At 43.8% G+C, this 15,467-nt stretch overlaps 1 protein-coding gene across 1 annotated transcript in view; it reads right to left on the bottom strand.

Moving 5' to 3' along the window:
• Positions 1-15,467, bottom strand: part of ADAM9 (ADAM metallopeptidase domain 9) — a 95,909-nt gene that overhangs the window by 44,335 nt on the left and 36,107 nt on the right. The window contains exons 5-8 of the mRNA XM_035139116.3: positions 13,234-13,310; positions 9,057-9,246; positions 8,286-8,351; positions 7,305-7,376 (exon numbers count right to left, since the gene is read on the bottom strand). Of these exons, the coding sequence (XP_034995007.2) occupies positions 7,305-7,376; positions 8,286-8,351; positions 9,057-9,246; positions 13,234-13,310 (405 nt within the window). The remainder of the gene's footprint in view (positions 1-7,304; positions 7,377-8,285; positions 8,352-9,056; positions 9,247-13,233; positions 13,311-15,467) is intronic.

Here is a 15,467-nt window from a genome sequence, read left to right as displayed (position 1 = left end):
ATTCTGTTGGATCAGAAAACCTCTCATCACCACTTTGCTTGCATCCCAGATCACCCTTTTCTCTGTAGGTGAATTCAAATTTATTTCAAAATAGTCTTTCAGGGTTTTCTGGGCTTTCTCTACAATCTGTCCATTTCTAAATAACTAGTCATTCATCCTCCACCTAAAAGCACCCTGTTGAGATAGCTTTAAATCCAATAAAACAGCATTATGGTCAGAACAAGTTTTTGGGCAAATCTCCGCTTTATTTATTCTCAGGGCCAATTCTCTCAAAATCCAGATATAGTGCAGCCTACTCCAGGATTGTTTTGCATCAGAGAAAAAAGATTGTTCTCTCTCCAACCGATTTTTCAACCTCCACATATCTATCAAGTCCAAATTATCAATCAGATCAAAGAATATCTTTGGTAATCTTCCCTCATTGGTGAATTTTTGCCTTTGCGATCTATCCATCAATGTAGAGACAGCCCCATTCAAATTGCCCATCAGAATTATTTTATAATCCATATAGTCCAATAGAACATCATGGAGTCCTTTGTAGAATTCGGCCTTTCCATCATTTGGTGCATAAATTCCCAGAATTAAAAAAATTTCGCCTTGCGCTGTTATTTCCACTGTGACATATCTCCCTTCCTCGTCCTTAAACAGTTGTTTGGGATTAAATTTCCCTTTTGCATAAATCACCACTCCTCTTTTTTTTACTTTATCCGCTGAAATGAATTCTTCTCCAAGCTTTTTATTCTGAAGAACTCTTCTATGAGTCCTAATTACATGAGTCTCCTGTAGACAAATTAAATCCAATTTCTGTTTTTCCAAAAGATGATAAACCTGGTTTCTTTCCCATCATAAATTTAAATCATTAACGTTCCAAGATAAATTCCTCAAAGCCATGATGATTTATTCTGTTGCTCCCGGCCCTGCTCCAAGGCCCAATCCTAACCCAGGTCCCAGTGGGTATTCAAATGATAGCTCTGGTCCAGCTCCTTGTGCTCCTTGAAAATCTTTTGTGTTTTTCAACAGGAATTTCTTCTTCTCCTCCGCTGACCTAATCTTTATCTTTTTCTGTTGGTATTGGAAATGAAGGCCTTCAGGAAAATCCCAGCTGAAAAAGATTAATTTTTCCCTAGGGCAGTTGTCAAGTCCAAATAATTATTCCTGAGATCAAGAAAAATTTTTGGAATGTCTTTAAATAACACCATCTGGGTCTCTTGTACCTTCAAAGTTTTTTGATAATGCAATTTCAAGATTCTATCTCTTTGTTCTTTATTTTGGAAGGTTATCAAGCAATCACTCACAGATTTTGCCTCTTTTTTTGACCTCATTCCAAATCTAAATGCCTTGACAATTTGACCCTCTAGCTCTTCTTCTGTCAAATCCCAGGCTGACTTGAATTCTTGAATCAATGCTGCCTTCAGGTTGTCCTGCTCGATTTGTGGGAATCCGCGGATTCTCAAGTTCACCTCCCTCTCCCTCATCTGTAAGAAGGCTATCGCCACCTGCGCATGATAGCTCTTGTCTCTCCAAATCCTGGACTTTCCCTGTTTCCAACTGTGTAACTCTCTCGTCTACTCCAGACACCTGTGTCTTCACCTGCTGAATTTCTTTATTCAAACACTCAAGCTCTCTTTTGATTAATTTCAATTCCTCTGTTGTTTTCTTTAATTCTTCTGCATTCTTTTCCTGTCCTTCCTTTAAACCTGTAAGCATCTGAAGAACTTGGTCTTCAAACGAGGGTGATATAGAGCCCCCTCTTCTTGATTTTACTGCAGCAGCTACTGATGAAATATTTTCTGGGCCAGACATGCTAATCTCTCCACAAATATTTACAGACTCCACCACACTCCTTGGCAGCAAAATTCAAGGTCAGGTTCTCAGTGTCTAATCCACAGCTGCAGCTGCAGCCTAGGAGCAACAAATTCAGTTACTTGTATCCAAAATGTCTCTTTTACAGAGGTGCGCAATTTATACTCCACAATGATGAGGAAGTTAATATTTTGCCAACCAAACTTTACAGTCACTTTTAAATTCTTTAGGAGTGTAGCAATAACTTCAAAAGACAGCCAAGAGGAAACAAAAGTTCACGCACTCAAATCCATTGTGACGTCACCGTAGCTATTGCTGCTCTGACCGGGAAAGCTGTTTTCCTGTTTTCCTGATTAAAATCCACAGTTTTTAAATGCCTCTTCCCCCTCTTCCTGACCGGGGGGGGGTTCTCCACTTGATTTGCAAGCTTTGAAAAGACAAAGTCAATAGCGACTGCAGAGGCAAGACAATTGCTTTCTTCCTTGCTGCAGGGGGAGAACCCGACCTCTGTTTCTAGCAGTTCTCCCGTGGCCAAATCAATAGAATTTCTTACAATTTTTAAATTCAATTACTCATTTTAGTCCAAAGGTCCAAATTAATCCAAAATGAAACGAACAAATTAGCCGCTCAGCTCCCGTCGGCTCCAGCAGCTTCACGCCTTGAAGTTAGCAGGAAGACTTGAAGTGCTCGCGCCTCTGACTCCGTCCACTCTCAGCCGCCCTTACTAGGGCTCCTGGGGGGCGGAGGAGGCACTTGGAGCCTCAGCCAAGTACCCACGTCCTCGAAAAGCCCGATTCGAGGGTTTTGGGGGGGGGCGCGTCGCTTTCGCGGTGTCCCCCGATCTTCAAAGCGCAGGAGAAGGTCTGAGGAACTTTCTCCCGTCCGATCGGGATGGCGGCTAATCCGGAAGTCCTTGACTGGAGACTTTAATACCCGCCTAGGCCAAGGGTGGGAAGTGTATAAAAAGCATGGGGGATCCTGGATACTTCTGTTCTCTCAGACTTCTCTTTTTGGGAACGTAGATCCTGGGATCCAGTAATTAATCTGGCGGGTCTGCGACTCACTAAACTGATCACCACCAGGGTCCTGACATGGCTCAATGGGCTAACCGATTGGGAAGGCTCTGGAAATTTTACCTATATCTCCCTGCAGGGAAATAGTGTGGTGGACTAAAATGATGCCCTACGTGGTTGAGTTCTACATAGGTGAACCTATGCTTAGTGACCATCTCCCTCTACGTTGCAAACTTGTCTTTCCACCGAGAAAGGTAGTACTGTTAATTAATCCATCCCCCCAGGAACCGAGACCCCAGCACTCAAGGATACAAGTCAATACAAGTCAATGAGCATTGCCTGATATTTACTTCTCCAGATCCCGACAACTCAGGGAAACTATCCAGCTCAGCCAGATAAGATATAATCAGGCATGTTGGGATATGTTACTTTCAGCCATCCTAACGAGAGACCATAAGAAATTTTGGAAGGCTGTAGCAGACCCCCCCACAGACACAGGATGATTCGCTGACATTGATGCCATCTTTATTATGGGTAGAGCATTTCAAGGCAGTTTTCTTCGAAAACTGTATCCCACCTGATAGTCAGGATCATGCCACTTTTACTCTCGCGGATGAGTGGCCTCCTGTCTCTATTACTGAAGTTATAAGTTTATAAGTTTAATCGACCAGATCAAAGTAGGAAAGGCTGCCGACCCTGATGCCATTCCATCTGAATTGATCAAAGCCAAGTCAGAGTGGTGGGCTCCGATACCAGAGGAACTGTTCACCATTATAGATAGATCTGGAATTACACTGGTAGCTCGGTTTACAAACACAATTGCTTCCAGAAGTCTGTACTTAACCTGAAGCATACTTAACCTGAAGCAAACTTTCCCATTGAAAGTAATGGAAAGTGGATTAATCTGTTCCAGACGGGTCCGTGGAGTACTCAACCTGAAGCATACTTAACCCGAGGTATGAGTGTAATTGGTTCTGGAAGTCCATACTTAACCTGAAGTATACTTAACCTGAAGCGAACTTTCCCATTGAAAGTAATGGAAAGTGGATTAATCTGTTCCAGATGGGTCCATGGAGTACTTAAACTGAAAATACTCAAACCGAGACATATTTAAACCGAGGTATGACTGTATGCCTAACTCATAGCAGCAATCTATAATTATTCCAATCTTTAAGAAGGGTGACAAAAAGCTGCCGTCCAACTATCGGCCAATAAGTCTATTGTCAAACATCGGGAAATTGTACACTAAACATCTGTTAAATAAACTAACTACTTGGCTTGATGAGAATAACGTCATAGGTCCAGAGCAGGCAGGGTTTAGGCCAGGGAGATCCCATTTAGCCGCTAAGTACATGCAGCTCCACAAAGAACGTCTCTATGTGGCCTTCCTAAATATTAAGGCTGCTTTTGACACTGTTGACAGGGGGCTGTTATGGACCAAATTGGAGACAATCGGCCTACAACCCAGATTACTTTACTTGATCAAAAAGCTTTATACAAAGAACACCTGCCGTATAAGAACAACACCAGGGAATGAAATGACAGATCCTGTCATCATAACCCAAGGAGTAAAGCAGGGCTGTGTCCTCGCTCCCTCTCTTTTTAACCTTTTTCTTAGTGACTTTGCTTCTTCACTAAAACAGGTGGACACCCACAGCCCCAAACTCAATGCATTAAGCATTCCCATTCTCCTGTACGCAGATGTTATGATTTTGCTTTCACGGACAATAATTGGTTTAAAGCGATTGTTAAATTCCTGTATTGACTATCTGTCCAGAATGAAATTGTGCATGAGCAAAATAATGGTTTTTGGGAATTTATGCAAGAGCTATAGCTGGGTATTTGGTGGAAAACCCATCCAGCAGGTATTCAAATTCAACTATCTGGGAATTACATTCCATCATAGGCTTCTCTGGTCCATGCACCCTGCAACGGTGGTGAATGCCAGTAAGATGTCTATGCAGGCCATAATGCATTTTTCCATAACAAGAGGTAATTCGCATATCCCTTCTGCCCTTAATTATAGCTCAATTGCTCTATGGTATTCCAGTCTGGCTGCCAGGGTTTACCCAGTTGGTAGAACGAGTGCAGGCAGCTTTCCTCTTCAAGATTTTTACTGTCCCACGCTGTGTCCCCTATGCAGCCTTGTGTCTACAGGGAGGTCAACGCAAGTTAGAGAGTGTCGCCTGGGCAGGATTTCTTCTATGCTGGTTAAACATCTGCCTTACATCAGACCCCTTTCTTTCCCCAGGGCGACAACAGTTTAACAAGAAGGTACAGCAACTCGGGCTGTCAGTGGAGCTTTTGCGATCAATGTCCCTACCATCTGCCAAGGCTATAGTAAAAACTAGGTTGCGGGATATTGAACGCCAGGAACTAACAGTAGCAGCAGAGTAAGCATGTTCCCCTCTTTATTTTCAACTTTCTTGGGCACATGAAACTAACCACAACTACCTTGAATTTCTGCTTAACCCTCAAGAAAGAAGGGCATTTTCGCTGGCCAGGTTTAATTCAAATCCATCAAACGTCCTTTAGGCAAGGTGGAAGGAGAAAGAACTTCCCCATGCGAAGACCACCTGGTGGAAACCCTCACACAGATGGTTCTTAATTGTAAACTTGGTTTTTTGGTTTTTTGTCGTCAAAATACACTGCAGACGTCTGATCTCCCTGGAGACCAAGAGATGTGACGATAGACTGCTCTGCCTCCTTTCTTTTAGCAAATGTTTTGTGCTACTGGGGAAGTGATAATTCTGTATTGATTTGTTTTGGGTGTTTTCTACCCCAAGGGCCCCATTCCCTCAGAGGTAACCTTCCAAGGGCCACGTGGCAGACAGGATCCTAGCCAAAAGTGGGTGAGGCAGAGGCAAAAGGGCACAAAGTAACAGGGGTGACTCACTGTTGTGCAATGTTAGGCTCTGTTCCAGTTACAGAAGCATCAGAGGTTTTGGCACTCACTCATGCAACCACGGCTCTCCATCCTGCACCCAGGCAAGCTGGAGGCATTACTTGGGACAAGGACCCTGTACGGAGCCTGTGAGGGCAGCCACATTTGGACCCATGAAATTCTCCAGGAACGGATTGCATGCAAGCATGTAGAGTCTCTTCCGAGGAGCATTTTTAAAGCTGCATTTTTTTTACCATGCAGACACAGTAAACAAACTAGCAGCTCCAAGCAGCTGTGAAATGTTTAAAGAGAATCACAAGTGTCCTCATGCCCCATTGCCACCCCCTCCCTTTGCACACTGAATAGAGAATGGAAGCACATATAGAGCCATTCCACACTGAAAGGCCTGGACAAAGTGAGGGATCCCGAAAAAGACAAGCAAGACAATGCAGCTGGATGCCACGCAAGTCTTCCTTGGCAAGGCATTCTAGAAACCTCAAAATCACACCATTCAGCTGTCCTCCTAATCATTATGTTTCAAATACATGGCACATACAAAAAAACTGCTGCACCTTGAACTGGGTGGGGAGAGGGCAGCTGAATGGGAGGCAGCTGTGGGCAGCTGAGGCAGGAGCAGTCAGTCATCTTGAGCTGCCCCTAAAAAGCAAGTCTAGAGTGAGAGACTAGGGCAAAGCCTGCTGCTTCCAGGAACTCTTCTCATTGTGAGACTTTTGTGGGTGAGCTGAGAGTTGGTTTGGACCCTGGGTGAGAACAGGGTTACAATCTTACATTGTTATTGGCATCTGTCTGTCTCGAGAGACAATGGAGTGCACCTCCAGGGGTGATGTCAAACCGCTGTGTTAGTAGCACTAAAGTGACCTCCACAAGACACAAGCCTGTGCAGCATGTATGGAGGTCCTGGGCTGCACAGACGTCAAGACCCCCCCCCCTCCCAGCCTCACTGATGGGGTCCAAGCTTGGCTGCAGTAGTAGCTGGAAGGAGGTGTACAAAGTGCCATCCAACCGTCCTAGGGACTCCATTCCGGATTTCTGTAGGGTTTCCTCCTGAGCCTTTCCTTTTCCCCAAGATATCCCGCCAGGCAGCAGAGGTTTAGGATCAGAGTTTTCCTTCCCCTAGATGGGCTTCCTTCCCAGGTGGACAAGCCCCATGTGCCCCTCACTTCCCTCTCCAGCACATGCAGAAACCGCCTTCGTGACTGTTGGAGCCACTCTTGATCTCATTTGCTCCATCCGCCAGAGCTTGTCTTTGCAGGCAGGGAAGACCCTCACTCACCAAGGGTGTATCAGTAGGAAGATGTGTGTTTGTGTGTGTGTGTGTGTGTGTGTGTGTGTGTGTGTGTGTGTATATATATATATATATATATATATATATATATATATATATATAACACATTTTGAACTGTGTATTTTTGAACTATTTTGTTTAAGTTGTCCATTGTTGCTTCAGTTTTTTGGTACAGAAATAAAATAAATAATCAATCACACCACTTTGAAGAAAGGGGCAGGTAAAAAGAAAATGAATCAAAATACATGCATATTTTGGCACAATTCATCACCTCTGATATCATAAATTTTTCACTTACACTATCCAGGTAGTTGACCAAATGCACCATCTCTTCTGTAACAGAAGTTTTATTCTGGCCCAACAGCTGATACTGCAAGAAAAGCAAACATTTATGCATGGATGGAAAATGGGACAATGCAGAAAACAAACAACAGAACAGTGCTAGCAATTTCAGAGCCTTGTGCTTTAAAAAAAGTGGCTAAGGCCAAAAGTGTGCTTAACAGATGTGGGATGTTGCCAGTCTCCAGAATGGAATCATGGAGCTGGTGCAGGTTTAGAAGTAAAGATAGAAAAAATTGAATGGTCTGCATTTTCTTCCCTGCTGTCTCCCCTCCATGCAAGGACCCCTGACCGTTAAGTCCAGTTGCGAACGACTCTGGGGTTGCGGTGCTCATCTCGCTTTACTGGCTAAGGGAGCCGGCATTTATCTGCAGACAGTTTTTCCAGGTCATGTGGCCAGCATGACTAAGCCGCTTCTGGCGAAACCAGAGCAGCGCACGGAAATGCTGTTTACCTTCCCACCTATTTATCTACTTGCACTTTGACGTGCTTTCGAACTTCTAGGTGGGCAGGAGCAGGGACTGAGCAACAGGAGCTTACACTGTTGCAGGGATTCAAACCGGCGACCTTCTGATTGGCAATCCTAAGGCTCAGTGGTTTACATCACAGCACCACCCTCGTCCCTCATCCATGCAAGAGTTCATAGCAAAACCCAAGACTTTTAGGGCTTTGGGGAAAGGGAGTCTCAGCTGATAATTTGGAAACACAGTGACTTAAAGGAAAACAATGTTTATGTAGGGATGGGAATGGAAAGTGACCAGTCATAGTGGGAAGGGGGGGAGCAAAGTGAAGAACCACAGAAGCCAACTGGACCTGGGGGGGGGCGCTGTTCTGCAGTGGCTCAGGGATGGGATGAGGGTGGCTCATCCCAAAAAATCTGCGGTTCAGCTGCACACATTCTGTTAGTGGGATGACTGGTTGTACAAGAGCAGAGTCATACCCTTTCTTTGTCCACGACTATAAAGAGCTCCACATATCTTGTCTGTAGGAGGACACCTCTTTTTCTCTGCAAGGAAAGGGAGGAAAAGGGTGTAAGAAACAAAATCTTATCCCCTGACTCATAAGTTTTAAATGGAGTGATGTCACTCTGATCCATATTCCGCTTTTCTGCTCACAGCCACAACTACACTCCTGGGAAACATACCCAAGACGCAGTGCCAAGGCATTCCAAAGGAAAAGGCAACAATTCTCTTTTGTATCTGAATCTGGCCAGGATACACTCAGTCTGACCAAACAAAACAAGAACATGGGAAATACTTTAAGCTCATTTGTTTATTTTTATGACTTAAGATATTTATATTCCACTTTTCAATTCACAAAATTTTGAGGGCGGAATAAAGCATGCATTATCCACACCCAGGTAACTTGGGGGGGGGGGGAGAAGAGTGATGGCAGCTGGAATCTCACAACATCTGGAGGGCCACAGGTTCCCCATTCTGTTTTTAGCCCTCATGAGCTGAATATTGAGCACTCCAGGGCGGAGATTTATCTCATGGCTCTATCTCTATGGCTCCTTCCACTCCTTTCCCTGAGTGCTACCCAAGGCACCTCTTAGGGTTAGACCCAATTAAGTTCTACTTAAAGTAGACCCATTGAAAGGAGTGTAACTAAGTTAGGCATAAACCTCTGTGGGTCTACTCTGAGTAGGGCAAGAATTGGCTACAACTCTTAGAATTTGCCCAGACCTTCATGGTCATCACAGGACACTCACTCTCAGCCGCTGAGTCTTGCTGGCGGGCTGCGGATGATCTCCTCCTTCCCACTTTTTTCCAGGAAGCTGGCACCGCATATGATCCTCATCTACCGTCACGTTCTTCAACCGGTAGATCACGTGTTTGTTGCCTGAGGGCGGATCCAGAGGCTCAATTCCATAGCTGATGCTCTCAATTTGCAATAATCCCCTAGCAATGACATTAATTCATGTGTCAGAATCCCTGGGATGCATTCAGCACAGCGCTAAGGAGATTGTTCTGTCCACACAAGCATTTCCGCTTGCCTGACAGAACCATCTTCCCTCTCCACCACCCCCATCTCCCCGTGTGTTCAGGGGGGTTCTCCTGACCCTCCAGAGCAGATTTTATTTGGGGGAAGTCCCATTATACCACAGGCCTCATTGCTGGAATACAGCCCATTGCTCCCAGAGTATGTGCTGGGATGGGTGAGGATCCTAAATGAAAGCACTCGCCTCTCTGGAAAGGAAACCAGGCTTCTGATTCAATTGTGCAAAAACAGCATGAAACACTGTATACAGTGGTACCTCAGTTTATGAACACAATTGGTTCCGGAAGTCTGTTCATAAACTGAAGCATTAATAAACTGAAGCGAACTTTCCCATTGAAAGTAATGGAAAGTGGATTAATCTGTTCCAGACGGTCCGCGGAGTACTTAAACTGAAGCGTTCATAAACTGAAGCGAACTTTCCTATTGAAACTAATGGAAAGTGGATTAATCCGTTCCAGACGGTCCGCGGAGTACTTAAACTGAAGCGTTCATAAACTGAAGCGAACTTTCCTATTGAAACTAATGGAAAGTGGATTAATCCGTTCCAGACAGTCCGCGGAGTACTTAAACTGAAGCGTTCATAAACTGAAGCGAACTTTCCTATTGAAACTAATGGAAAGTGGATTAATCCGTTCCAGACGGGTCCGTGGAGTACTCAACCTGAAGCGTACTTAACCCGAAGGATGGGTGTAATTGGTTCCGGAAGTTTGTTCATAAACTGAAGCATTCATAAACTGAAGCGAACTTTCCCATTGAAAGAAATGGAAAGTGAATTAATCCGTTCCAGATGGGTCCGTGGCGTTCGCAAACCGAAAATTCGTAAACTGAGGTCTTCATAAACCGAGGTTCCACTGTAGTCCTTCCTGAACAGTATTACTTCAAACTGCAAGTTCAGAAAAGGGCAACCAACGAGGCTTTTATAAGCACAAAGGTGGAAGGACTCATTATTACCAACACTGGAAGAATGACTGTTAAAACTAACGGACTTAGCTGAGATGGTGAAACTGACATGTTTAATCAGAGAAAAGTCATTGTTAACATTTGCTAAAGATTGGAACCCTCTCGTGGACTTTTTGCATGAAAACGAAAAAGAAATAATGATATTTGGATTTGAGGATTGAGGGTGATGTTTGTTTAAAAAAGTGGCTTTGTGAGGTGTTCTGCTGGATTAGACAAAGTAAATGTTTTTACATAGCGGACATATGAAGAATCAGAAGTTCTTTTCTTTATTAATCTTATTTTTCTCTCTTCCTCTTTTTTTTTTTTAAAAAAAATCATTTTTATTAATTTTCCAATACAAACCGCCAATTAACATCTAATAATATTCCAATCAAAAACAATAAACTAAAAAAGAAGAAGAACCAAATTATAGTCCAAATTATTAATTATTAATTTTTCCAGGCTTCCCACAGTCTGGACCTCTTGAAGAACATCTCTCATGTCTCATTCCTGCCTTCTTCTGTTGTTCTATTTTCCACATTCCGATTTTATCACTTTAAAGTTCTCCGTCCCTGGCTATGCGATTCTCAATCATGTCCAAAATCATGTCTCAATCATGTCCATCCATAGAGTACAGCTTTATTTGTAAATATACCATATTTTCCGGACCATAACATGCACTTTCCCCCTCCTAAAACGGAAGGGGAGAGGTCACTGCGTGTTATGGAACGAAGGCACGGCGGCAGCGGATCCCTCGTGCGGAGGGATGCGTCTGCCTCCAGATCCATAGCTCCCAGCCGTAAGGGAACAAGGAGCAGTCCGAAATCGGGCTTTCCCTGCTCCCTCCGCAGCCTCCGCCAGTGGCAGAAGGTGTCGGCGGGTGATGAGCAGCCTGAAATTGGGCTTTCTCCACACCCTCCAGTGCCCCCCACCAGCTGCAGAAGGTGTGTGTGTGGGGGGGGTGACAAGCAGCCCGAAATCTCGGCAAACAAGAGGGAAGGGGTACCGGGTCGCTCAGCTGCTTTAACGAGAGAGGGAGAGAGAGATCTCAAAAGATTGTGCTGATTGGGGCATTGGAGAAGCTTGCCGGCAGAGCTCTGCATCTCAGCTGCTTTGATGTGTGTGTGTGTGTGTGTGTGTGTGTGTGTGTGTGTGTGTGTGTGTGTGAGAGAGAGAGAGAGAGAGAGAGAGAGAGAGAGAGAGAGAGAGAGAGAGAGAGAGAGAGAGAGAGAGAGAGACCAAAAGATCGTGGGCTGATTAGGGCAGTGGGAAAGCTTCCCAGCATCACTCTGCAGCTCAGCTGCTTTGAAGTGTGTGTCACGTCAACACTCACAGCCCTTGAGTTTATTCAACACCCCCACCCCTTTATTTGATTCAACACCCCCTACAAATACACACACACACCTTGACTTGATTCTACACACATACACACACAGCCCTTGAGTTTATTCAACACCCCCTTTATTTGATTCAAAACACACACACCCCTACAAACACATACATGCACACCTTGACTTAATTCAACACCCAGGAGAGCAAGCTTGCTCTGAATGTGAGAGGGTTTTCTGAATGTGAGAGGGTTTTTTATATGAGGCATCAAAAGCAGCAAAGGATACATGCATTTGGGACCATATGGAGTGCATCTCTCCCCCCTCATTAGAGAATAATAACTGGGACTAGCCATCAAAAGTCACAGATCAGAGACTAAATCCAGCACTAAATCCCACACGGTGCCAGCCTCCTCACCGCTCTGCCGGCAGCCTCCCCATTCCCATGAAGCCCCGGGAAGGTTTGGGAGTGGTGGGCAGTCTGTTCGCTGTTGCACCACGCTCAGAATATTTTTTTTTCTTGTTTTCCTGCTCTAAAAACTAGGTGCGTGTTATGGTCCGCGAAATACGATATATTTTCCCAGCTGTCTATTTGCCCACAGCTTCTCCTGACTTCCTTTCAATCTCCCGATCCGGGCTTTTATCCAAGTCTTCTTTTAAAGTTTAATGACGCAGCAACTCCCATGTCGTTAAATTGTTGAGTTATTGTTGTCCAAGTCTGTCTTTGATGTTAGGCATTCTGTTTGCATATTGCAATGTAAAATTAATTCCAGAGATTTGACGATCGATTGGCATTCAAGACTACACAATCCCCTAAGAGTGGGCTGCTAGACATCCATTTAGCCTTCTCTCTCGCACTTAATGAAGAAATTCTGCAAACAGAAGCAAATATTGTCCCAAATTATTGTCTCAAATCCCTACAAAGTCAGCCAGCAAACATCACCCACTTCCCTCAAAACAGGGAGGAACTCTCATTTTTCTGTGCTGCGTCACAAGCGCCATATTGTTTCTTCTTTTATCAAGTCTTTCAAACCAAATATAGCTGCGCAGTTGAATATTTAATTATAAATAGAAGTCCATTTGTACTCCTCAAAATAAATTACCGGTAGGAGCTGAGGCTCCAATACTTTGGCCACCTCATGAGAAGAGAAGACTCCCTGGAAAAGACCCTGATGTTGGGAAAGATGGAGGGCACTAGGAGAAGGGGACGAGATGGTTGAACAGTGTTCTCGAAGCTACGAACATGAGTCTGACCAAACTGCGGGAGGCAGTGCAAGACAGGAGTGCCTGGCGTGCTATGGTCCATGGGGTCATGAAGAGTCGGACATGACTAAACGACTAAACAACAACAGGTTTCTTAATGAGGGGGCAGAATGGTGACTGCCCCTCCCTCAAAGCAACCTGCCTTCCTTTACTGACGGTGGCCGCTAAAACCAGGGGTACAGATCTTCAGGCCAGGGAGTTAAATACAGCCACTTTCATGACTCCACCCCCTTTTTGTCTCTGGACACTGGTACGCAATACCCACCATCAGTACACAGGAAGGCAGGTTGCTTTGAGGGAGGGGCAGTCACTATTCTGCCCCCTCCCCCAAAGAAAGCACAAGAAAATATCACTTACCTGAGTCCAGAGCAAGTGCTGACAGCAACTAAGGAATCCGCTACTCCTTTTACATATCCCTGATAGTGGCAGTGATCCTGAATGGGTAGAAAATGAGGGGGGGAGTTAAGGAATGATTGTGTGCAGCATTTATTGTTGCTCAGAGTGTTGACACCACAACACTCTCATGAATCAAGAAACAAGCCTGCTTCTACACACATTTTTCAGTTAAGGAAAGCGCCAGGGAAATTCCCTAGAAAGTGTGAGATAATAATGGCTCATATAACTTGTCCTCAAACAAATCGGAATGGCATTGTAGAACTTCCCTGCAAATGCTGTGGAGACACATTGAGATGAATGCTCAGCAAACATGCCCTCTGGAAGCAATGTAAGGGTTTCAATGTAACATGTAGTCAAAGTACGACGACATGTGATAGCAGATTCTCTGTAGTGACACCCCAACTATGAAATTATTTCCACACTCAGGTACACACAGGTGTCAGCTACATTTCTGAGTTTCCGGAACCAAGTTAAGACACATCTATTTACTAAGACATTTGGTGAATTTAGTGGAACTGTCCAAGGTCCTATGATTATTATGAAATGCTACTGTTTCATTGTTGATAATTGTGTTTGATGTGTGGAAACAGTCTTGGGGATCTACTCTGATGGAAGGCAGCTTAGAAGTTCTACAAATTGAGACTTTGCCCAGACACCTACCCCCTCGACTGTCACCTGGATCAGGACAATTGGCCCTGTGTTGTCCCAGGGACCCAGACACTCAACACCAGAACCACCTCCAAAATAATTCACAGATGGGGCTAACTTTTTAAAAAAGGGTTCAAATCCTATTTTGTTATACAGCTAGAAAAGATAGGACCCTCCCACTTAACACATCAGGGCAGGATCCGATCCTCCTGCTTAACAGCAGTGTCAGGTAATCAGGTATTACAGTGTCAGGTAATCTTGTGTACTGCAATGATATAATAAAGACAATAGCAGGGAAAGAAGAAGAAGAAGAAGAAAAGGAAGAACACAATTATTCCTAATCTTCCTCCTTTTCTGATTGGTTTCCAGTGATTGGTTTCCAGTCTCCTTCCACCCAACTGTCTTTTACCTCCCAGCTGGTCTTTATATTTCCTCCAGAATTTGTCTGCTTCTTCCCACGAGACAAATCTTCTTTTGCCCTTAAAGAAGAAGGGTATTCCCTCTGGGAATTCCCATCTATGTGCAATCAATTTAGCTCTTAGGATTTCTACCAATGGTTTATATTTTTCCCTTTTTCTCAACAGTCTGGGTGGAATAATTTAATGAATGGTTATGTCTGTCTCTTGAATTCTGAATTTTTTCTTACTACTGGTTTGTAAAATCTGGTCTCTTATTTCCATATTTACAAAAGTTACCAGACAGTCCCCCGGCCACTTATTTGCTCTGGCCAAATTTGATCTGGTTCTAAAAACTTTTTCAACATTTTGCGCCATCACCTGCTGGTCTCTTTCAAGCCATTTTGCTAATTCTGCCACCAATCTTTGTTCTATCTGTTCATCTTGCTCTTCCGGTATTGATCTAAATCTTAACGATTTCTCCTTTCTGTGCATTTCGATCATTGATATCGCGTTGAGAACTGCTTCATATGTTTCTTTCATCTCTGCTAAATCTTTTTTTCCCCAAATAATTTTTATTCATTTTCCGAATACAAAATCACAAAACAAAAACAAAAACTCGAAACATAAAACAAAACATAAAAAAGAAAAGCATCTCAAATCTTGTATTATTTACTTAACATTGTTGACTTCCTCAATTCCCCCCTCACTGGGTCCGTTTTAAAATTCCAATTAAGCAGTTTTCATCTTATGTCTTAAATTTTTCTTTATGCAACAGCGGCGGCCAGATTACTGGTGGCTAAGAGATGGAAGGAACAGGAGGTTCCCACAGTAATTGACTGGAAGGGTAAAATGCAGGAATTAGTAGAAATGGCATACTTAGCAAATTGCTTGAGAGGCAAGTCAACGGAGAAAGTTACAGAAAAATGGGATAGATAGAAATCATACGTGCAAAGGTATAGCAAAGGTTCACTGTCTATGCAAGCTTTTGAGTGACCTTGGAGAAGGAAGAATTAGGACAAACTTCAACTTCTTACCATGATGCGCTAGGAGATAACACTGTATTAGACAATAGATATAGAGATTCTTACCAAGTTATGCACATTTATTTCAAATATAGGATATACATCAGGAATTGACAGGAGGTCCAAC

The sequence above is a fragment of the Zootoca vivipara genome, chromosome 14 (genome assembly GCF_965207765.1).
Source record: "Zootoca vivipara chromosome 14, rZooViv2.hap1.1, whole genome shotgun sequence".
Classification (NCBI taxonomy): domain Eukaryota; kingdom Metazoa; phylum Chordata; class Lepidosauria; order Squamata; family Lacertidae; genus Zootoca; species Zootoca vivipara.
Note: the sequence above shows the minus strand (reverse complement) of the source record. Positions and strands in the feature narration are given on the sequence as shown.